This window comes from Gossypium hirsutum, chromosome A10 (assembly GCF_007990345.1).
Source record: "Gossypium hirsutum isolate 1008001.06 chromosome A10, Gossypium_hirsutum_v2.1, whole genome shotgun sequence".
Taxonomy (NCBI): Eukaryota; Viridiplantae; Streptophyta; class Magnoliopsida; order Malvales; family Malvaceae; genus Gossypium; species Gossypium hirsutum.
In genome coordinates this window covers 18345944-18372020 of record NC_053433.1, presented here as the reverse complement: position 1 = coordinate 18372020, position 26077 = coordinate 18345944, and the positions used below count along the sequence as shown (strand labels likewise).

At 37.2% G+C, this 26077-nt stretch overlaps 2 protein-coding genes and 1 long non-coding RNA gene across 3 annotated transcripts; 1 reads left to right on the top strand and 2 right to left on the bottom strand.

Annotated features, from left to right (window-relative positions):
• The first annotated feature begins 20424 nt into the window (after nucleotides 1-20424).
• On the top strand, nucleotides 20425-22360 carry LOC121208291 (uncharacterized). The gene is made up of 2 exons (XR_005903240.1): nucleotides 20425-21986; nucleotides 22139-22360. It is a non-coding gene; the product is annotated as an uncharacterized lncRNA (long non-coding RNA).
• A 1409-nt stretch (nucleotides 22361-23769) lies between these two features.
• Nucleotides 23770-24682, bottom strand: LOC121207950 (patatin-like protein 3). The gene is made up of 3 exons (XM_041078499.1): nucleotides 24566-24682; nucleotides 24219-24455; nucleotides 23770-23997 (listed from the first exon to the last, which is right to left on the bottom strand). Exons 1-3 carry the CDS (start codon nucleotides 24680-24682, stop codon nucleotides 23770-23772), a joined length of 582 nt encoding a protein of 193 aa, XP_040934433.1.
• LOC121208290 (patatin-like protein 2) lies at nucleotides 24386-25724 on the bottom strand. The gene is made up of 3 exons (XM_041078843.1): nucleotides 25398-25724; nucleotides 25102-25283; nucleotides 24386-25016 (listed from the first exon to the last, which is right to left on the bottom strand). The coding sequence occupies exons 1-3, from the start codon at nucleotides 25509-25511 to the stop codon at nucleotides 24734-24736; spliced, it is 579 nt and encodes a 192-aa protein (XP_040934777.1). The 5' UTR covers nucleotides 25512-25724; the 3' UTR covers nucleotides 24386-24733.
• Nucleotides 25725-26077: the final 353 nt, after the last annotated feature.

Below are 26077 nucleotides of genomic sequence, written 5' to 3'. Positions count from 1 at the left end.
GGCCGTGGGAGTCACATGGCCTGATACACAGGCGTATGTGAGGCCGTGTGAGGACTTGCCCAAAAATCAAAACAATAAATGAAGTCAGGATAGAACACGAATGAAAGCCACGGCTGTGCTTAAGGGTCGTGCACAATCCTACCTAATAGACGCGGGCGTGTTGGATGGGACACGGGTGTGGGAGAAACAAAGGGAGCACCAATGGCCATGCGATGTGGCCGTGTGACCTAGAGACAAGGGCGTGTCCATCGGCAGTTTGCGATACTGACTTGAAACATCAATTCATAAGCATAAACCATGAACATGGGCATGGAGAATCCAGTACGGACGTGGGAGAAGCGAATGAATGTGCATACGGCTACGAACCACACAACCCAGACACACGGGCATGGGCCATGGCCGTGTAGCCCAAAATGGGGCTTACACAATCGTGGCCCCTTTTAAATTACCCTTAACCCTAACTTTTTCCCTATCCTATTTACTATTCATCATCATCTTCCTCCAGCCACCCTTTTTCCTCCTTTCTTTTTCTTCATCTTTCTTTCCCTTTTCCCCCATTTTCACCATTTAAAACTTTTCTGTAACACCCCGAACCCGAGACCGTCGCCGGAGTCGAACACGAGGTGTTAACAGACTTCAAACCACTTATTAACATTTTCCAGACAAGCTGTCAATCTGCGTACTAGTCGCTTTAAAAATCATATCTTGAGTTCTGAAACTCAAAATCCAGTTCCGTAAATTTTCCCTGGAACTAGACTCATATACCTATATGGTAGAATTTTTGTAGAATTTTTGGTCGGGCCAATTTGTACAGTTTATTAGTCAAAGTCTCCCATGTTACAGGGATCGACTACACTGACCCTTGCGCATTACGAATTGGATATCTCCCTGCAAAGAGATTCAATACTGATGTCGTTTGTTTCTATAGAAACTAGACTCAGAGAGGAATCTGTACATATATGGCATGACTCCTAATTATCTCTGGTTAATTTATAATGAATTTCCAAAGTCGGAACAGGGAATCCAGAAACCGTTCTGGCCCTGTCTCACAAGAACCTGAATATCTCTTAACATACTGGCCATATGATCTTTTCGTTACTTCTATATAAAAATAGACTCATCGAGCTTCGAATACATAATTTATTCATCAATTAATTCCACTCCTACTATTTTTAGTGATTTTTCAATCTCACGTCACTGCTGCTGCCAGCATCTGTTACGAAAGCAACTATGCCCATTTCGTGATTTCTCCTTGATCTATCTAGTAATTCATCATACATATCACAAATTATGATAATGACTAGCCATGCCAAAGGCTAATCATTGTCAAACATCCCCTACTACACTATTGCCATATCATGAATTTTAACACCAAAATAATCAACCATGACATATGGCATAAAAGAAAAGTCGAATTACCAAGGCTTACAACCTAGCGTTATAAAACCAAACCCAACCGACATTTATGCCATTTTCGCATGGCTAAAAGTTTACATACCAAAGTTCAAACACAACATAATAGCCTATACATGCCGAAATGTTCTCCTAAGCCGACTAAGAAGAAAGTACCAAAACTTGCTAGCCGGTGTGATGACTTCGATGACGGCCCGACCACGCAAAAAGAGACGAGTCCAAGAAACCTAGAATAGGAGACAATGAAACACCGAGTGAGTATATAACTCAGTAAGTCATAAGCAAAGCACTACCATCCATTAATAACATTATCACAAGAGGAAACAAAATGGAACGAGGCTAGTTACTCCATCCATACCGAACCATGCATAGTTCCTCAGACCTATCGGTTCAATCTCATACCAAATCATGCATTCACATTCCATAAACTAATCAATAGGATATTTGAGGCATTTTCATACATCATTTTAATTTCGTTACAATCATACAACTAAACGGCCTTTCACCTATTCCACGATAAATCTTATGTACGTGACTTCAAGTATATTTGTCACATAGGTTCAAACTTACCAAGCTCAACTCCAAATATAAACATAGTGCCTATTAGCCATGAACTCAAGGTACTTACCCGATCCGCTGTCCGTGATCAACTCAATAATGTCGCACACTTAGTGCCCATAGTGATTCAAAAATATATATATTAAGTCCGCACACTCAGTGCTATAAAATCAACTCGCACACTTAGTGCTATATAATCAAACTCGCACACTTAGTGCTGAACAATTTAAACCCGCACACTTAGTGCCAATCTCATGATCATAAATGTTTATACCCGCACACTTAGTGCCGAGATCAACAACTCAATACCTCTCACCTCTTTTCTTTTCATTCGACACTTTCATCACTACATGCATACATGTATATAAATTTATCATTCCATTCGGCATAATTACATAGACATTATGTCTATTTAGATCAATACAAAATATATGCTTGATGACTTACCTTGTGTTGGGTAAGACGGTTCCAACTCGGTTACTCGATGATCTTTTCTTTGCCCTTGCTTGCCTCTCCACCTTTAGCTTCTTGAGCTAAATCGATAAATTAACTAGTTTAACCATCTTGCTAAACATTCATACTTCAATTACACATGCATATGTATGTTTGTATATTCGGCAATGACAATGGTAATTTAGCAAACCTTAATTTAACTTATAATTGTTCATAACACATTTAAAGCATCCACTCCATTCCATCATTTTAAAGCACATACATTACTCAATATTATCCAAGTTCACATTCGGCATTTTCACAAATACACATGCCGATTTCATTCACTCATCTCTAATGTTAATTAAGAAATGCCGAATGTCACCAACTAAATGGCATACACACACACCCACATGCATAAAAGTCATCCACACCTCCTATAGCTCATTCGGCATTCACCTTTGCTAGTTTTTCCCATTTTTTTGTCGGTTATATATACATAGTCCTAAGGTAATATCACGAATGGGCTTACATATATATATGTATATATATATATAGCCGAATATGCAAAGCTTAAACTCAACATCACATAAGCTCCTAAGTGATGGCCGAATATGTATATCTATATATATTCATCAACTATACTATTACCTTTAATTTATCTAATCACACAATTTCATCTCATGAACACTTGACCCATTTCTCACAAAAATGAAACAACAACTAAATGAACATCCCATTTTTACCCCATATGGCCGATTACTTCATTAGTTACCAAGCTAACAATTCAACAATTTCAACCTCATTACAACCTCTACCTATCCAATATAACATGAACACAATCCTCCACCCCTAAATTAGATTCGGCAATCACTTAACCCATTTTAACCTCAACTTTCAAGTTAAAAGCAATTAACCACTCACCATATCCTACATTACTATCCATTTTAATGACATTAACACATCTACTAAGAGTTTCAAGCTTCTTGGCCGAATTTCAACCTCAAAATCCTAAGTCTAATCTATAGGATGAGTAGAATTTGAACTAACCATCTCAAACATGCATAGATTTTCAAGAATCATTCAATACATACCTCATTCTAGCCATCTTCCAAGCCAAAATCCAATAACCAAATCTCCCTTCCTTCTCCTCACTCACGGCAATAGCCAAAGAAAAAAAAGATGAACACTCCCTCTTCCCTCCTTATTTTATTCATCTCTTCCTTTTTAATTCATTTCTTTAATTTATTTTAATTTACTTACCAATATTAAATAATAAACAACATAAACTTGGAGGAATGGAGTCATGCTTGGCCGGCCACTTATCAAGAATTGGGCACTTTGACATGCAAACCCAAACTTTCCTATTTTAATACTATTTGGTCCTTACTTATTTACCTATCAAAATTTTCTAAGTCTCTCAACTGGATCCTTTCAAGCAAAATTCACATTCTTAATACAAAAATTAAAACATCAAATTTTCATACAAGTACTATCACACATATAAGATATGCAAATAAAATTTTAACTAAATTTTATTACTCGGTTTTGTGGTCCCGAAACCACTTCCCGACTAGGGTCAATTTTGGGCTGTTACAACTCTCTCCCACTCAAGAAATTTTCGTCCCCGAAAATCTTACCGGTAAATAGGTTTGGGTATCGTTCTTTCATCGAGCTCTCGGTTTCCCAAGTAGCTTCCTCGATCCCGTGTTTGAGCCATAACACCTTTACTAACGGAACCCTTTTGTTTCGCAACCCCTTCACTTCACGAGCTAGGATACGCATCGGCTCTTCTTCATAACTCATATCAGCCTGAATTTCAACATCCGACGGACTAATTATGTGCGAAGGATCAGATCTATAGCGCCGAAGCATCGAAACATGAAAGACGTCGTGAATCTTTTCAAGTTCAGGGGGTAAAATCAATTGATACGCAACTGGACTGACTCGTTCGGATATTTCGTATGGCCCAATGAATCTCAGACTCAACTTGCCCTTTCGGACAAATCTGAGTACCTTTTTCCAAGGCGAAACTTTAAGAAACACTTTATCTCCCACCTGATATTCAATGTCTTTTCGTTTCAAATCCGCATACGATTTCTGACGATCCGTGGCTGCCTTTAGACTTTCACGGATTACCCTTACTTTCTGTTCAGCATCTTTAATCAAATCGACTCCGAAAATTTTACCTTCACCGAGCTCGGTCCAAAACAATGGTGTACGGCATTTACGACCGTACAAAGCCTCGTAAGGTGCCATCTTAATACTTGATTGAAAACTATTGTTGTAAGCGAATTCAATCAAAGGTAAATACCGTTCCCATGAACCACTAAACTCGAGGATGCAACATCTCAACATATCCTCAAGTATCTGAATTATCCGCTCGGATTGACCATCGGTTTGTGGATGAAAAGCGGTGCTAAAATGCAGCTTGGTACCCAAAGCTTCTTGCAATTTCTTCCAAAATCGCGAGGTGAATCTCGGATCTCTATCCGACACGATAGAAATAGGTACTCCATGTAATCTCACAATCTGAGAAACATACAATTCGGCTAGTTTATCCAATGAAAAATCCGTACGCACGGGGATAAAGTGAGCCGACTTAGTCAGTCTATCAACAACAACCCAAATTGCATCCTTCTTGCTTGCTGACAATGGCAGTCCGGACACAAAGTCCATTGTGACTCGATCCCATTTCCACTCGGGTATCATGATCGGCTGAAGTAATCCTGAAGGCACTTGATGTTCCACTTTCACTTGTTGACATATTAAACATCTCGAAACAAATTCGGAGATGTCCCGTTTCATACCATGCCACCAAAACCGACGTTTCAAATCATTGTACATTTTCGTACTCCCCGGGTGAATTGACATTCGGCTACAATGAGCTTCGTTCAGAATCATCGAAATGAGCTCTGAATTTCTTGGAACACACAACCGACTTCTGAACCTCAAACAATCGTCATCATCAATTTGAAATTCGGATTCCATATTCGGAATACATTCAGCCCGTTTTGCAACCACTTCATCATCGACTTTCTGAGCTTCACGAATTTGGTGAATCAATGATGGTTTGGCCTTTAATTCAGCTACTAACACATTGTCGGGTAGAACAGACAAGTGCACATTCATCGCTCGTAAAGCAAACAGCGATTTCCGGCTTAAGGCGTCCGCAACCACATTAGCCTTTCCCGGGTGGTAATCAATGACAAGCTCGTAATCTTTCAACAACTCAAGCCAACGTCTTTATCGCAGATTTAAGTCTCTTTGAGTCATCAAATATTTGAGGCTTTTGTGATCCGAAAATACATGACACTTTTCGCCAAACAAGTAATGTCGCCATATTTTCAAAGCGAATACGATGGCGGCTAGTTCGAGATCATGGGTTGGATAATTTCTCTCGTGTGGCTTCAATTGTCTCGACGCATAGGCCACAACTCGGCCTTCTTGCATCAATACGCAACCCAACCCGAGTAGGGATGCGTCACTATATATGACAAACTCCTTGCCTGATTTGGGTTGCACTAAAATTGGAGCTTCAGTCAAATGAGTTTTCAGTTGATCGAAGCTTTTCTGACATTTCTCCGTCCATTCGAACTTAGCATCCTTTTGAAGTAGCTTCGTCATTGGTGTGGCTATCATCGAGAAACCTTTTACAAATCGTCGGTAATAACCGGCGAGCCCCAGGAAGCTCCGAACTTCGGTAACATTTCTTGGAGGCTTCCAGTTAAGTATGGCTGAAATTTTGCTCGGGTCAACTCGAATACCCGATGCGGATACCACATGACCCAAGAAACTAACCTCTCTTAACCAGAACTCACACTTACTGAACTTAGCATATAACTTCTTATCCCGCAAAATTTGCAACACTAATCTCAGGTGCTCAGCATGTTCGGTCTCATCTCCTGAATAGACTAAGATGTCATCAATGAACACAACTACGAACCGGTCCAAATACTGTCTGAAGATCCGATTCATCAAATCCATAAATACCGCAAGGGCATTAGTGAGCCCGAACAGCATCACTAAGAACTCATAGTGACCGTACCTCATTCTGAAAGCAGTTTTGGGTACGTCCGAATCTCGAATCCGCAACTGATAATAACCCGATCTCAAATCTATCTTTGAAAACACTGAGGCTCCCTTTAGTTGATCAAACAAATCATCAATGCGCGGTAATGGATATTTATTCTTTATCGTCACTTTATTCAGTTGACGATAGTCAATGCACAATCTCATGGTTCCGTCCTTCTTTTTCACGAACAATACTGGTGCACCCCAAGGTGAGAAACTTGGTCGAGCGAAACCTCTATCCGTCAACTCTTGCAATTGAGCTTTCAATTCTTTTAACTCGGTCAGTGCCATACGATACGGAGCTATCGAAATTGGCGTAGTTCCCGGTACAAGCTCAATACCAAACTCTATCTCCCGAACAGGTGGCAAACCCGGTAACTCTTCAGGAAAAACATCCGGGTATTCACAAACCACCGGCACAGATTCGGGTTTCTTTTCTAACTCTTTGTCATCAAGTACATACGCAAGGTATGCTTCGCACCCTTTTCTTACATATTTCTGGGCCAACATTGCTGATATTACAGCTGGCAACCCCCTTAAGTCCGTAGACTCAACTCGAATTATCTCGTTATTTGCGCACCTCAAATCAATAGTCTTGCTTTTGCAATTCACAACCGCATCATGCGCGGTCAACCAATCCAAACCAAGAATAACATCAAATTCGTCAAACGGCAAAAGCATCAAATCGGCCGGAAAACAGGATTCTCGGATTATTAGAGGGCATATCTTACACACTTTATCAACAAGTACGCATTGACCCAAAGGGTTTGACACTCGAATTACGAACTCAGTAGACTCAACAGGTAGAGTCTTACTGGATGCTAAGGTTTCGCATACATATGAATGAGTAGAGCCAGGGTCAATCAATGCAATCACATTAGTATCAAAGAGAGTGAAGGTACCAGTGATGACGTCAGGGGAGGATGCCTCCTTTCGTGCGCGAATGGCATATGCTCTAGCAGGAGTGCGGTTCTCGGCTCGAACAGCCGTATCAGAGGCCCCTCTCTGACTACCACCCCTACCTCCTAAAATTCTCGGTGGTCTACCTCTAGTTGTCACTCCACTAGGTCTTGCACCTTGAATCTTATTCTTCTCATCAAGCTCCGTGCAATCTCTAATGAAGTGGTCCTTCGAACCGCATCCGTAACAGGCCCTGTTAGTAGACTTACCCCAACATTCACCTAGGTGTCGTCTTCCGCATTGGGGACATTCAGGTTTCTCTTGACGATTATTGCCCACACTAGCTACCGAAGTAGCTCGGGAGTCCGTCGATGGTCGTGCTCTGATGGAAATTCCCGCAGTCGTCCTCGACTTATTAGTGTCCTCCCTGAACTTCTTTACAGCTGAGAACGGAGCTTTACCCGTCGATCTTTTACGATAGTCTCTAGCTTCAAATTCAGCCTTCTTCTTCTCCTTTCCAAGTTCTTCCGCCTTACAGGCTCGTTCGACTAGTGTTACGAATTCTTTTATCTCCAAAATACCCACTAGTAGCTTTAAATCTTCATTCAATCCTTCTTCGAATCTTTTGCACATAGCAACCTCATCAGCTACACACTCCCGGGCATACCTACTGAGTCTTACGAATTCATGTTCGTATTCAGATACTGTCATACGGCCTTGCTTGAGTTCCAAGAATTCCTTGCGCTTTTGATCAATGAACCGTTGACTAATATATTTCTTTCAGAATTCCGTTTGAAAGAAGTCCCAAGTAACTCGTTCGTTTGAGACTATGGAAATCAGGGTCCTCCACCAATAGTAGGCTGAGTCTCGCAACAAAGATATAGCACACTTTAGACATTCATCGGGTGTGCATGACAGTTCATCGAACACCCGAATGGTGTTATCAAGCCAGAACTCGGCCCTTTCGGCATCATCAGTAACTATGGCCTTGAACTCCTCAGCCCCGCGCTTCCTAATCAAGTCTACAGGTGGCTTACTCAGCCTCACAGGATCAGTGACTGATGGCATTACGGGCTCCTGGGGTGGAGTATTCAAATTCGGGAATTGTTGGACAGCCGGATTGGTTCGGGCATATTGCGCGACCCACTCATTCATCATGGTAAAGAAGGCTTGTTTAGCCCTCTCACCTTGATTATTCGCAGATGACTGAGGTTCAACAGGCGGCGTCCCTTGTGCAGGAGCAGCCGCTACGCTTTCAACGTCATCCGCTAAGGTTCTTTCTACACCGGGGTCCATTTACTAATAAAAACAAAAACATTTTAACCGTCAGAAGTCATCACACATTTAAACATTAACATTAAGGCATGTATAGCTAGACTCATACGTGCTATGGTAGTCCTAGAACCGACTAAACCATAGCTCTGATACCAATAAAATTGTAACACCCCGAACCCGAGACCGTCGCCGGAGTCGAACACGAGGTGTTAACAGACTTCAAACCACTTATTAACATTTTCCAGACAAGCTGTCAATCTGCGTACTAGTCGCTTTAAAAATCATATCTTGAGTTCTGAAACTCAAAATCCAGTTCCGTAAATTTTCCCTGGAACTAGACTCATATACCTATATGGTAGAATTTTTGTAGAATTTTTGGTTGGGCCAATTTGTACAGTTTATTAGTCAAAGTCTCCCATGTTACAGGGATCGACTACACTGACCCTTGCGCATTACGAATTGGATATCTCCCTGCACAGAGCTTCAATACTGATGTCGTTTGTTTCTATAGAAACTAGACTCAGAGAGGAATCTGTACATATATGGCATGACTCCTAATTATCTCTGGTTAATTTATAATGAATTTCCAAAGTCGGAACAGGGAATCCAGAAACCGTTCTGGCCCTGTCTCACGAGAACCTGAATATCTCTTAACATACTGTCCATATGATCTTTTCGTTACTTCTATATAAAAATAGACTCATCGAGCTTCGAATACATAATTTATTCATCAATTAATTCCACTCTTACTATTTTTAGTGATTTTTCAATCTCACGTCACTGCTGCTGCCAGCATCTGTTACGAAAGCAACTATGCCCATTTCGTGATTTCTCCTTGATCTATCTAGTAATTCATCATACATATCACAAATTATGATAATGACTAGCCATGCCAAAGGCTAATCATTGTCAAACATCCCCCTACTACACTATTGCCATATCATGAATTTTAACACCAAAATAATCAACCATGACATATGGCATAAAAGAAAAGTCGAATTACCAAGGCTTACGACCTAGCGTTATAAAACCAAACCCAACCGACATTTATGCCATTTTCGCATGGCTAAAAGTTTACATACCAAAGTTCAAACACAACATAATAGCCTATACATGCCGAAATGTTCTCCTAAGCCGACTAAGAAGAAAGTACCAAAACTTGCTAGCCGGTGTGATGACTTCGATGACGGCCCGACCACGCAAAAAGAGACGAGTCCAAGAAACCTAGAATAGGCGACAAGGAAACACCGAGTGAGTATATAACTCAGTAAGTCATAAGCAAAGCACTACCATCCATTAATAACATTATCACAAGAGGAAACAAAATGGAACGAGGCTAGTTACTCCATCCATACCGAACCATGCATAGTTCCTCAGACCTATCGGTTCAATCTCATACCAAATCATGCATTCACATTCCATAAACTAATCAATAGGATATTTGAGGCATTTTCATACATCATTTTAATTTCGTTACAATCATACAACTAAACGGCCTTTCACCTATTCCACGATAAATCTTATGTACGTGACTTCAAGTATATTTGTCACATAGGTTCAAACTTACCAAGCTCAACTCCAAATATAAACATAGTGCCTATTAGCCATGAACTCAAGGTACTTACCCGATCCGCTGTCCGTGATCAACTCAATAATGTCGCACACTTAGTGCCCATAGTGATTCAAAAATATATATATTAAGTCCGCACACTCAGTGCTATAAAATCAACTCGCACACTTAGTGCTATATAATCAAACTCGCACACTTAGTGCTGAACAATTTAAACCCGCACACTTAGTGCCAATCTCATGATCATAAATGTTTATACCCGCACACTTAGTGCCGAGATCAACAACTCAATACCTCTCACCTCTTTTCTTTTCATTCGACACTTTCATCACTACATGCATACATGTATATAAATTTATCATTCCATTCGGCATAATTACATAGACATTATGTCTATTTAGATCAATACAAAATATATGCTTGATGACTTACCTTGTGTTGGGTAAGACGGTTCCAACTCGGTTACTCGATGATCTTTTCTTTGCCCTTGCTTGCCTCTCCACCTTTAGCTTCTTGAGCTAAATCGATAAATTAACTAGTTTAACCATCTTGCTAAACATTCATACTTCAATTACACATGCATATGTATGTTTGTATATTCGGCAATGACAATGGTAATTTAGCAAACCTTAATTTAACTTATAATTGTTCATAACACATTTAAAGCATCCACTCCATTCCATCATTTTAAAGCACATACATTACTCAATATTATCCAAGTTCACATTCGGCATTTTCACAAATACACATGCCGATTTCATTCACTCATCTCTAATGTTAATTAAGAAATGCCGAATGTCACCAACTAAATGGCATACACACACACCCACATGCATAAAAGTCATCCACACCTCCTATAGCTCATTCGGCATTCACCTTTGCTAGTTTTTCCCATTTTTTTGTCGGTTATATATACATAGTCCTAAGGTAATATCACGAATGGGCTTACATATATATATGTATATATATATATAGCCGAATATGCAAAGCTTAAACTCAACATCACATAAGCTCCTAAGTGATGGCCGAATATGTATATCTATATATATTCATCAACTATACTATTACCTTTAATTTATCTAATCACACAATTTCATCTCATGAACACTTGACCCATTTCTCACAAAAATGAAACAACAACTAAAATGAACATCCCATTTTTACCCCATATGGCCGATTACTTCATTAGTTACCAAGCTAACAATTCAACAATTTCAACCTCATTACAACCTCTACCTATCCAATATAACATGAACACAATCCTCCACCCCTAAATTAGATTCGGCAATCACTTAACCCATTTTAACCTCAACTTTCAAGTTAAAAGCAATTAACCACTCACCATATCCTACATTACTATCCATTTTAATGACATTAACACATCTACTAAGAGTTTCAAGCTTCTTGGCCGAATTTCAACCTCAAAATCCTAAGTCTAATCTATAGGATGAGTAGAATTTGAACTAACCATCTCAAACATGCATAGATTTTCAAGAATCATTCAATACATACCTCATTCTAGCCATCTTCCAAGCCAAAATCCAATAACCAAATCTCCCTTCCTTCTTCTCACTCACGGCAATAGCCAAAGAAAAAAAAAGGTGAACACTCCCTCTTCCCTCCTTATTTTATTCATCTCTTCCTTTTTAATTCCTTTCTTTAATTTATTTTAATTTACTTACCAATATTAAATAATAAACAACATAAACTTGGAGGAATGGAGTCATGCTTGGCCGGCCACTTATCAAGAATTGGGCACTTTGACATGCAAACCCAAACTTTCCTATTTTAATACTATTTGGTCCTTACTTATTTACCTATCAAAATTTTCTAAGTCTCTCAACTAGATCCTTTCAAGCAAAATTCACATTCCTAATACAAAAATTAAAACATCAAATTTTCATACAAGTACTATCACACATATAATATATGCAAATAAAATTTTAACTAAATTTTATGACTCGGTTTTGTGGTCCCGAAACCACTTCCCGACTAGGGTCAATTTTGGGCTGTTACATTTTCCCTTCACCCACAAACCCCCTTCTCATTCTCCCTTCTTCTCCCCACTACTCCTCAATTTTTTTCACCCTCATCCTTTCTTTTCCACTTTTCTTTCTCTTCTCTTTCCCTTTCTATTCTATTCTTCTCCTTTCTTCCCCATCCACCTCCGACCACCTCGCACACGCCGCCACGCACCAGCGCACCCCATCGCTGACCACTACTCTCGATTTTCTTTCTTGCATCCTTAGCTCTGTTTTACTATTTTAATATTAATTTTCTTAGTTCATTAGTAAATCTTTATTTCATGTTCTATATGACTGTATTTTTATTATTACTACTACTCTTGCTTTAATATTTTTAAGGTTCTTTCCTTTTCATTATTTCAAATCGAACGTAGGAATATACTATATAGTTATTAGGACCATTTGTTTTAAATAAGATTCGCAGTAACTTATATTGAGTGATTCATTAGTTAGTTTCTATTTCTTTGGCTCTTTGTTTCATATGCAGTATTACCATTTGGTTTTGAAATGCTTGAATATTCGTTCATAATTATCTTACGAGGAAGTTAGTATTTTGGACTATTAAGATGACTTCTTGATTTGGGGATTATTTTGATGATTAAAACTCATTTTTGTAAATATCATGACAAACCCAAAAGGCAAGAAAATTGTGGTTCCTGCCTCGAAAAATGAAAAAGAGCGACATCTTCCTCTGGCCCTACAGCTGAGATACGACACCCATTCCTTTAATTTCCACCGGGACCCCAAGAGGAATTACTCCAGATACTACGGGCCCGACCCCTAAGTGTGAGCCGTTGCATTGATTGGACGCACTAGAGCAGGTCCATCTAGCTGATTCGGTTCGAGCCCTCTTAGCCACCGCTCCATGGGACCGATTCTTTGACATCGTCAAGCCGACGTACCTAGAGTTCACTTTGGAATTATGCTTGACATTTCACATGCAAACAGTTATGGCGGAGCATGACGACCCAAGAATAGTCCAATTCCGACTTGGCGGTCTAGTACGACAGTTGAGTGTCCCAGAATTTGGCGTCGCTTTGGGACTATATACGAACGAGTTCATAGAGGCCGAAAACTTTCCTCACCTCCACGGCCATATCCACTATACACCTTCATCCTGTTGGAATGCCATGATACCTGCTACAGGCATCTATGACCCCAGCTGTTCCAAGGCATCGGCGCTAGCTCCAGCTTTGCGATATCTCCATGCTCTTTTGGCACACACCTTAATAGGGAGACGAGAGAGCACTAGTTTAGTAAACACTCACGACGCATACTTCCTGTGGAGCATGAGGCAGGGGCACAATTTTTACCTCGCCAACTTAATTTCCCTTGCCTTTTGCCATCAAACCGAGCGACACCGGAAGGAAGTCATTAGCCTAGGCCTATATGTAACTCGTCTAGCGCGCTACTTCGGGCTCCTGAATACAGTGGCGCAGTCTTCATCGCTCACTCCCATTGGTCAGATGTCCCCATAGAGCATCCAATGTATGCTCCACATGTGAATGATTGAGCATCGTCGTGGGTTCGACCCTTCTCAGTATCGACTTGCACGAGCTACCGATGAGGATGACGCCGAGGATATTCCTGATGATATCCCTGTATTTCAGGAGGACCCACCTTCACAGCCACCACCAAGTCACCGACCAGTTCATGCGACTGCTTCAATATCTGAAGTTTTTGATCACCTTCATCGCTTTGAGCAGTATTGCGCTCAACAATTCGACAGCATCGAGGCGACACTACAAAAAATCTGCTAACATTTTCACATATCGCCTCCAGCACAACCACCTCACGATCTAGCTGTCGACGGGGACTATTAAGTCCATCTAATTTTTAAATTACTTTTCTTTTTCTTTTATTTTTATTTTGGCATTTCTTTTGCACTTTCATTATCCATTACTTACAAATATTATCAATGACATATACATATAAATCTTAATAACTATATACATATAAATCCCTTAAATATAGTTATTTCATTATTGTTAATCCTAATAACCATATACATATAAATCCCTTAAATATTATCAATAACATCGTAGTTTCAAAAGGTTCAGTCGATGGGTACTACTAAGGCATATACATACAATAATCCACGACTACCATGTCCTGCTCGACCACGACCATAGCCACCACGACATCGACCACCACGATAACCTCTTCGCTAGGCACTGTGATTGTGGAACCAAACCTCTACCACCACCTTCACCTCTATCTACATGTCATATACACATCACTTTCAATGCTTCTAAACCTGTTTCCACTCTTCCAAGGATTACATTCAAATTCAGGGCAGTTTCTATTCTCTCCCTCTCTTCTAATCTTATGCTTATATTGCTATTATCTATCTCTGTACATTGAGAACAATGCACACCTTAAGTGTGGGGAGGATATTTATGTGATTATTAGAAAATCACTGAATTTTTTATCTTATCTTGTTCTTAAATAATTTTCTCATATCATTATTAGAGTAAATTCTTATTGATCTATGATTTTTATTGATATGTTTTGAATTAAACCATAGGTAATTGTGCATTAATTGTTTAAACTTTAAGAAATTAAGGAATCAAGCATGATGAGTTGATTTTTGAGAAATAAAATTGCTAGGTTGTTTCCCTAAATTGAGGTATTATCTTGAAGTTTTGAATTTACAGGATTGACATCAAATACCTATAATTTTCGTGAGATTTTAAGCCTTTTAGATCATATATCTTTCTTGCTCACTGATTTTATTGGTTATGAGTGTGTCAACATTGATTTGTTATTCTAGAACTTGCATTTATTATACATGTCGAGACCACACCTTTAATTTGATATGCGAAAATGATAAAGGCACCTAGGTTTTAACCCATCTACCCCATAAAAAGCCTACCCACATAATTGACCCCTAGTGAACCCCTTTGAGCCTTAACTATTATTTCTTGAATTCTTCCCTTAATATTAACCCATAACTTAACCCTTTTTGATTCATTAAGAATTTTTCCCTTTTTATTGACTTCTTTTTTTATTGAGATTTAATTTGATTAGTTATCTATTTCTTTTTCGTTCATTCCAGTTGCTGAATTAATTCTTATTATGTATGTTCCATTATTTATTCTTATTCTTAAAAAAAATACGTATATTTTATTCATACAGTTACATATTGTTCTAAAGAGCTTGGATGAGTTAAAGTTGTTATGTTATGAAAAAGAAGCTCACATTTTTTGCTTTAGATAGTCCAAATTCTAGCACTCTCTTGTAATTCAGCATTTAGCCTCACTCTTCTAAATTTGGTAATTTAGTTAAATTAATCTCGATTTTAACCCTCTTTTTCAGCCTTTATCCACACCTTTAACTTAAGCCCCATTACAACCCTGTTAAAGACCTTTTGATTTGTGTATCATTTCATTATAGTGGTGGAGGTTTGATTTTCATGCAAGCCTATGGTAATAACTTTCCATGTTTGACTATTGAGTGCTTAATTATTAAACCCTAAACACTTTGGGTGATTTGAGTGAATCAATGGTGAAGATGTCAACCTTGTCGATTTGGAATTAAAGGTGATTACTTAGATAAAGGGGGATACCTATAATTTTATGATTAAAATGCTTGTATTAGATTGTTTGAAAATTTAATGTTCTTATAGTTAAGCTCTTAACATATGATTACTTGTGGATTATTTCGAACATTATTAGCAAGAATTATAAGTCGAGAAGAACTTATTTTAATTGTGAGTTGAGGATTTTGCTTGAGGACAAGCAAATACTTAAGTGTGAGGATATTTGATAAACCGTAAGATATACATATTTTTACCCCATGCTTGACATATTTATGGATGATTTTTCCTTGGTTTTATTGAATTCGATGCTCCTAATCCTTTAATTTCATGTTTTATACTCAGGAGAGCTTAGGATAGCAAAAAGAGCAAGAAACGGGCCAAAAACGGACAAATTGGGCCTAAATTAGTGTTGCACACGGCCTAGACACTTCCACACGGGTAGTCCACACGCCCGTGTGTGACACACGGGTAGAATACACGCCTATGTGTCAAGGCCGTGTCGACTAAAAACCAACTCAGTATTGCACACGGCCTGAGCACCTTTACACGGGCATGGCACAAGACCTTGTCCCTGTCGAGCCCAAGCCTAGTTCTATTTGAAAAAGGGCACTTTTAAGAGTTTTGAAGCATTTTAAAGCCTATATAAACACCTTAGGAGGATGAGGGGGGACACATAGAGTTGGAGGCAGAAAATACTCGCGAATAGCCATCGAAATCACCTCGGAGCCAAGATCGACATCAAGACTGAAGATTTCCACCTAATTTCCTAGAAGTTCTTTGGGTTTTCTTTATGTTTTGTTGTTTTCCAAACTTTGAGATGTCTTCCATTATTATTATGAACTAAACTCCTTAAATATCTAAGAGAGATGAACCCTATGATGAATCTTATTACTATTTGAATTATATGATAAATACTTATTCTTATTCTTAATTGTGAGTTCTAAATTTTTATTTTAATATTCTAGGGTATTAATTCAGGTTTTGATGTACTTAATCAGTGGAGAAAAAGTTCTTGTTTAAGAGTAGATCATCCATAATTAAGTGGAGTTGAATGCACTCCTAGAGATAGGACGACATAAATCTAATAAGGGAATCCATAGATCGAGTTAATGGGACAATAGAGGTTTTAATTAGAAAGAGATTTCAATTAATCAACCTAGAGTCAGTTGTTTTTAGTCTCGAAAGGGATAATAACATAAATCAAAGATTTCTACGGAATAAATCAAGTGAATAAATCATCTAAGTCAAAGGTAATAAGTGAAGTCTAGGTGGATTCTTTCTTGGGTATTGTCTTCTCCATTGGTTTTTTCTAAAGTATTTTCCAACTTTCATCTCTGTCATAATCTTAGTTAAATTAGAAAATTAGTTTAGTTTAAAAACACACTTTAATTCTTAGGCTAGATAATAAAAAGATAGTAATTACTAGTACTTTTAGTCCTCGTGGATACGATATTTCCGGTCTCACCATAACTATACTACTGTTCAATAGGTGCGCTTGCCTTAAGTTGAATTTTTAGTTAGTTACACGACCATCGTATACAAATCATATCACAAGGTTCAATTGAACCCATATCAAACATATATCATAATTACAAGTCAATAAACAAGTCTCAAAGTCATATCATAATTGCTTTAATAATACATCATTCAAATCATGTGCTCATCATGTTAATAATATTCAAACACCTAATAAAAATAATTATTTTACTTCATAAATCATTCATGCACATTTTATACCAAATGAATCATAAATCAAAGATTTTGATCATATTATAACCGGCACAAACAACTTCATAAGATGGTCAAGTTTTATTTTTTTAAACATATTAGCCATATGCACATTTAACCATGGTCTCAATAACCAAATCTAAACTCGATTGCCGAACCTAACATGTCTAACTTAATAACTTATACATTACAAATTATATACGCATACATTAATACATCCAAGCATATGATGTTACCTTTATTTTAGAACTAAAATCATACATATTACTCCATACTTTTATTCATGCTCACCTGTAACCAAACCATCCAATTTACATGGCTTAATTTCCATAGCAAAATTTACCATATCATTTCAAAACATTTTGAGCACATATAACAATTTGAATTTCACCTAAACCACATGCTACTTATCATGCCTAGAATACATACACAAAATCAAATCTCATCTCATCTATTCGGCAATCAAATATAACCACAAAAATGATACGAGTTCTTACTCTTCAAATTAAGCTAAAATTTCCATTTCAACTCAATAAAATGCATACGGCAAGATCACATAATTATATATATACATATCAAATACCAATATTACATACTCATCAACATGAACCTAAAACCATAGTTGAATACTCACGTGCAAATTATTCACTATTTCCAAATCAATTCATCAATGAAATTTTTACCATTACAAACCAATTAAAAAAAAAAACATATTTAATAGTCAAATACCAATAGCATGACATAGTCCACACATAGTGAATACCACCAAATTCAACATTTACATATAACTAAACAATTAGCTATATGATTTAATCACCTTTGCCGAAACATAAACCAATCACTCCAAGCATATTAACCATGAAACATACCTCCAAAAATAAGTTTAAGTCACAAACAATACACATAGATATTAACATTATGATCAAGCCATTTTCGCATGGCTAAATATATATACATACTCCAAGATTAAATATGTTATCTAGCCTATATATGCCATAGGTTCAAAGTTTTAACTTATAAAATACCGAAATAGCGATCGATAATGTGATGAATTTCCTTGACGATACCCGAGCTCGTAATTAGCTTCCAAAAATCTATAAAACATTGAACGAACAAACATAGTAAGCTTGAATAGCTTAGTAAGTCATAAGCAAATAAATCATTTCAATGACATACATAATTCAATTAAACTAAGCCGAATCAAACAAACCTTAATCACATATACATTTATCATATTTGCAAATTCATATATCATCACATAACAATAACATATTATACTAAACTTGACCGAATACAAACATGCTCATAAGCATATATATAAATTTCTTTTTTTATCATGCATGGTTCATGTATTCATATCAAGTATATACCTTACTTTCATAATCATCTAACTTAGCACGTACCTTAACCTTTTAGCTCAATTTCACATTCGATCTTAACTTGATATTGCCCGTTAAACCATTCAAAATTAATAAGGATACTCGGATAGTCGAAAAGCTCGTACAACACTAACGTCTCAGACGTGGTCTTACATGTAATCACATATTGATGCCACTATCCCAGACAGGATCTTACATGAACTCATATACGATGTCGATGTCCCAGACATGGTCTTACACGTAAATCACAAATCGAGCCAACGTCCCAAACTTGGTCTTACACAAAATCACATATCGGAATCCTATGTCATGACATATGTATCCTAAATATTCCTAAGGTTGTACAGGGCTTTCAAACGTCGTAACTCGATCATTTTTTCATACTCTTAACAAATCATTCAATGCTAAATATAATTCGGCTAGGTGGTTACACATTTATACAATTTAATTGGCTATGTATAAAATAAATACATTCAATTTAACATCATTTATTCACTTATGAACTTGCCTCGGACAAAGACGAATGAACCGAGACGACTATTCGACAACTTTAGATTTCCCCTGATCCAATTCTGATTTCCTCTTTTCTTAATCTAATTCAATATAAATTCGACTTATTTAATCATATATTCAATCAAATTCATCCAAAAACACATAAATGGGTTAATTACACTTTTGCCCTTGACATTTCACATTTTTCACAATTTAGTCCCTATTTCACAAAACACAAAATATTCAAAATTTCATCACACCCATGCTTGACCGAATTTCATCAAGGCCCATTTCTTTCATTTATTTCACATTTTGGCCCCTCAATTTACAAAATTCACAATTTAATCCTAATTAGGCATTTTTACTAAAAATTACTTCATTAAACATATTAATCTAACAACATATTTTTATTTTCCATCACTAAACAACAAAAACCACAACCTATCATCAATGGCAATTCATGAATACATCATCAAATTCAAAAATGCAAGCATGGGCTAGCTAGTATTCAAAGCAACGATCTCAAAAACGTAAAAATCATAAAAAACCGAGCAAACACATACTTGAATTAAGCTCCCAAAGGTGCCGAATGTTCCAAGCTTCCAAATCTTTATTTCCTTCTTAGATTTGACCAAGAAAGATGAACACATGCATGGCCATTTGTTTTTTTTATTTAATACATATTAATATATTAATTACCATTTTAACCTTATAAATTTAGTTAGTAAACCATATATTTCAAGCCCAAAACCGGCCATGCTATTAGTTAATTTCCAATTTGCCACATAAGGGCCCCATAATTAATTCCTCAAAGCAAATAAGCTCTTTAACATATGGAAAGTTACTTTTACATTTTACGCGATTAAGTCCTTTTATTAAATCGAACACTCAAACGATAAAATTAAATCACGAAAAGTTCACACATATAAATTAACATGCTGTAGACACCAAAAATAATATTAAAATATTTTTCTGAGTCAGATTTGTGGTCTTGAAACCACTTTTCTGAATAGGGTCTAAATCGGGCTGTTACAAGACAGGAGATTAGTCGGCACATATAGAACATTAGACAAGTAAAGCAATTTAGTCTTCGTGGGCAAAATAGAATTACCAATACTCAAAATTTTTGTGGGAGTCCCATCACCCATGAGGAGAAGAGATATACCTGAATACGGTGTGAACTCATTTAAGGCAGAGGCCTCTGGACAGACGTGATGCGTAGCCCCTAAATTTGGAGACCAAGATGACATCCCTACAAGCATAGGAATATATGAATCATCATCAAAATTAGACCCAAAATTTGTTGAACTAATATTAGATCCAGTGGAATTTGAGACATTAGATGTGTGAAAGTTGGGAACATGGGGCAACCCAACACACGGCAGAGCCGATGTAGGAAAAACACAAGCACGTGGTTTTCTCATCCATGGAATGCGGGACCCATAATTCGGCCCAAACTCCTCGCCACTTATGGGCCGAAAACCCAGACCATGATCAATAGACCCCTCAAATTGAATACAGTTCGAAATCGGCTCATGGAGAGCTAAAGTGGTGGACGATCCAATATTGTGGAAATGGTGCCCAAAATTAGTGCCTGCTGAATATGGCCCAGCTTGATTAGAAGGTCCAATTAAAGGACTAGGCTCAACGGATGACACATTACACTAGGCCCAACGGATGGCCGAAACGAATAGCCAGCCCCATCCTCATGTGAAATAAAATGTTGAGGAACCCTGGTCTGTTGCAAAAATAAGAGAGCTGCAACTGGTAGAGAACCACCCCACCATCCATTAGGAAAATTCAACTGTGGCACCATCGAGGGGAGACCAGCACTGGAGATTGACATCGGGGCGGGCACAGCAGCATACAGCACACCAGAACCTTGATTGACAAAACTGGACGAAGATGAGACCCTTGCCCCCGACGCCGGACCACCACAGTCACGGTTGAAATGGTAATAACACCGTTGAGCCAAGTGCCCAGACTGACCACATATTTGGCATGGAATGCAAGATCTAAAACCTCTCCCACAACCAACAAGCGAACGGCCTCTACGCGCGGAATCGACCACCATTGTTGACGGAGTTGCCTCGACCAGATGTGTATGTAACGGTGCCTCCTGAATCGCACGAATCTACCTACTCTCAAACTCCAACAAGATATCAACCAAACGTTGCAATGGCAGAGGTTCGGACGAAAAGGACGCAAGAGTGAGTACAGCGTCAAACTCCGATGGTAACCCGGCAAACACGATCTCTACCTTCTCTGTTTTTGAAATCCGAGATCCAGCTGCATCTATCAAGGCACATGTGTTCTAGATCTTCGCGATGTACTCCGTGATTGACATCGCACCTTTCTTGATCAAGTGGAGATCATGACGGATTCGGGAGAGCTTAGCACCGGAGACAGCAGCAAAGAGACGAGTAGCGGTGGTCCAAACGTCACACGCCGACTTCGCATCTTTGAAACTAGACAAAAGAGATGAGCTAATAGTAGAAAGAAGCCAAGAAGCAAGCAACTTATCCTGTTAAACATAAGCCGAGGCTTCCGGATTTGCCACCAAAATCCATCCAGTGACTGTACGAACCTTGATGGAGCAGGTAATGTGCCTTCTAAAAAATGGGTCAAATTATATCCTTTTGTAATCAAACGTATGTGCTGTTGCCATTGCACAAAATTATTTTCATCTAGCTTAACAGTATCGTGATAAGGAAAGGACTGAACCAACTGAGTGCTAGTGAACATTGAGCAGCAAGGAGAGCAGTGGTTGAGTCGGCGGAAGCAGTGGTAGACATGAAATCACAATATATCAGGTCTCCAAAAGGTAGGCAACTAATACCATGTTAATATCTCTAGTAAAATTGAAAAGTAATTCAGAAATTGAATAGAGAAATTGAATTGATTGTTGTTATTTCTTGAATCTGTACAATTACAAGTATTTATAAGTGTTGTATGAGTAATTTGTTGCTAACAATTCAGCAACTGTATAACAACTTGAGTATAATAGACTAACAGACTAACAGATGACTAACAGAGGGCCCTCCTTAGACTCCTAAACATTATGTAACAAATATATTTATAAAATTTGATATAAAAAACAAAGGAGGCTTTAGTTGAAATGATAAAGTTTTTTAAAGTTTTAAGTTCAAATCATATTATGTGCATTCTTCTATTTTTTTTATGAAATGTAAAAGGACAAAATACCTTCAAAATAATATAATTTATTTTATAAAATAATTGTATTTTAATCATTATTTAACTGAATCGGTGCTTAATTGATTTGTGACAACACCTTCGTCAAAAGCTTAATGTATAGCATGAATAATAAACATAAGCAATCCCAAAGACTTAATTGAAATTTGATTAGGTTTTAACAAAAATATTAGATTCGAAAAATAAGTTTGAAGAAATAAATTAGATCCACTAAAACACAACCTCAAAAATTTAAAACTAAAATCGCATCTATTGATGAGTTTTAAATATAAGTAGGCTTAATGTATAGCATGTATTTTTTTTAACTAGTTTTAAATTTTCGACAAATGAGATTTAAGATTTTAATGATGAATAATTAAAAAAAAATTGATTTGGAAACATATTTCATTATTCACTAAATTTTGTATGCTTCTTCATTTATTTGTTAGGTTATACATTTATGGTTTTTTTTTTTCAAAACTGTTATATAGAATACTAGTCAAGAATGGTCCGAGAAATTGTAAACGGTATGTATTTTATTTTTATTATTTTTAATTTTCTTTAAGGTTTATTATTTTTATAATTTTTTTAAATGACGAAAATTCTAATTTTTTAAAAAAATTTTAATATATGACTACATAAATAATTGAATAAAAAAAATTAGGGTTAAATTGTTTGAATTTGACAACTACTACATTGGACTTGAACTATTTTTTGGTCCAAGTTAAGTCATGAACTTGGCAATTGTCTCTATATTTGGGCTCATAAATTTGACAATTATTTTTATATTGGGGCATGAATTTTTTTTATCTAAGTTAATTTATGATATTTCTTTGAAACCCTTAAAATTTAAGCTCCAATGTGGAAATGGTTGCCTCGTGCATGTCCTAATATGAAAATAATTACCAAGTTTAAGAACTAATAACTTAAACAAAAAAAATATATTCAAGCCTAATATGAGAATAATTGCTTAGTTCAAACTCCAATATAAAAATACTTATAAAGTTCAATGCTTAATTTAAAAAAAAAATTTAAACCCAATATAAAATTTATTGTCAAGTTCAAACCCCAAATAATAATTTAACCAAAAAATTACAATAAAAATAAATAAAAACCGTGCATCCCATTAAAAAGAAAATGGTTTGAATAGCTTTATAAGAGGAAACACTACATTAAAAAAAAGTTCGAAATTTATGAAGCAAGCCTAAGCTTTCGTTCTTGGGAAAGCTTCTTAGCAAAATCAACAAGAGCTTCTTCATTGGTGGAAGACTCTCCTTCAACAGCTTCATATTTGCCGGTCTCCCAATTCACTCTTGAGACTGGTTTCTTTAACAGCTTTGCCCCAATTTGCACAAGATATTTCAGATTTTTCTCAGTTGCAATGTCTACCGACGATGCATCCCCCGTCAATGTGTCGTCCTGTTTTGTCACCAAAATGAGTAGAAATATTATATAACCACTTGTGGTACTCCCTCAAGTCTGTTCAATATTTGAGATGGAGGGTTTCCATAAAGATATTAGGTTTGAAAAATAACGTTTAAAAAGAAGCTACTTGGCCAATGAACCCTGGTACCTGTATACGAAGATAATTACACTACGGATTGAAAAGAGTGGAAGAGAGTAGCGGTATGGAAATCAACCATGTCGGAGCTTGCGTCCAAAAACACATCAATAATCGGAGTTTTGCCACCGTTGTACAGCCAGTCGGTCCTACCCCATTTGGATGCCGCTGCTGCATTGTATTTCTCTTCATGCTTGGCTGCACCTGCTCCCAGTGACAACACTAGCATCCTCCTGCAATCAATCGCCTCATTTCCCACAATCTCACTCTTTTCCTTCCACATGTCTTTCGTAATCTGGGTAATGGCTAGCAATGTCTGCAAATATATTATATACTTTTTGTTTAAATTTCATCTCTTTGAGATTGTGACAGTCATGCATGTGTCCAACATAAACCAACAAGCCGAAATGAAGAAATCGTACGGACAGGATTATTTGCAGCAACTCCATCGTCAATGAGATCAAATGTGCGGGTTTTACCGTCAGCATCTTTAGTTTCAAAGTAGTGTGCCGGAAGATAAGTGGGAGCAGCGGAGGTGCTCATGCACACATCAGCTAACCTTGCATTCTTCGCAACATCCGACTTTCCCTGTAATTACAACTCGAGAAGAAAAATGTAAGAATATAAGTTGGATTCTTGTTTAAACTGAAATGGGAAAGCTCCATAATAAGCTAAACCTACATTATTGGTTGAGACGATGACTGGCTGAAGAAGCTTGATATCGAAAGCTGGGATAAGCACATTTGTGAGTGTCTGTTTGAGTGTAGTGTCTTGTAATAATTGGTTCGTCAATGATCGTAGGTACTTTCCATCATATTTGGGACCCAAGAATGCTGCTTTGATTGAATTCCCCATTGATGCCAGGAAATTAAAGCGACTAAAGAATAAACAAATACGTTAAAATTGATTCTGCATGAAGAAATTAGTAACAAAAGAGAAGCAATATTGCCATTAGAATTCACCTATGCTGGGGGAAAATCTTGGGGCTATGCTCTAAATAGAAATTGCTGATATCTTTTGCAGCGACCGAAGGCCTGTTCTGTTGGTTTGGAGTAGTAAGCATGGTGGCTATCAACCCACCAGTACTTGTGCCTGCAATGAGGTCGAAATAATCTGCAATTCTTGCATTTGGTCCATCCAACTCCTACCAAAACATAACTCAACCACATGTAACAAAACTTTAGCTTGTGTTTCCCCACATATGAGTATAGAAGACATGATTTATTGTGAAAAAATTAAGTATAGATTCATGAAGAACCTGAAGCTTGGTTTCAAGGAAAGCAAGAAGAGTGGATGGGATAATGCCTCGAATGCCACCTCCATCAATACTCAGCACCGTTGTCATCTTCCTTTTCGCAAAAGGACTAGCCATTTTTTTTAATCCCAACCCAAAGATTGAAGTTAAAATACGTGATTAAGTGAGTTATGAGAAGCATCCGAGGATCAAACACCGTATTTATAAGGAATTCTAGTGTGAAAAAGCATGAAGATTGAAGACCATCATCGTCCATTGTTGAACACCATGGTAATAACCCCGAGCTCACCTTTGTTGAAGCTTATTATTATTCTTATTCTTATTATGAAGTCTGTTGAAGGTTTTAAATTATCATTATGTGTTGTAAACGTCTGTTTAATTGTAAAACAAAAAAAATTTCGTTCACATGTCACACGTTTTGTGGTTAATTTATTTAGTCCACCCGTGATTTTTGTGGTTTTTTCCAGTTTTTTTATTTGATTTTGCTAGTTGGATTATTCTCCCAATAATTCCATCCCACAACCCTTATCGACTTATATGATAACATTAAATATGATAAATATTATTGTGAATATAATCTCCACTATACATAAAACTTTAGTTAATACACGAAAGTGCATTTCATATTTTTTCTGTCAATTAATAAATGTGTTCACTGCCATCGATGTAAATAAATAGAGCAT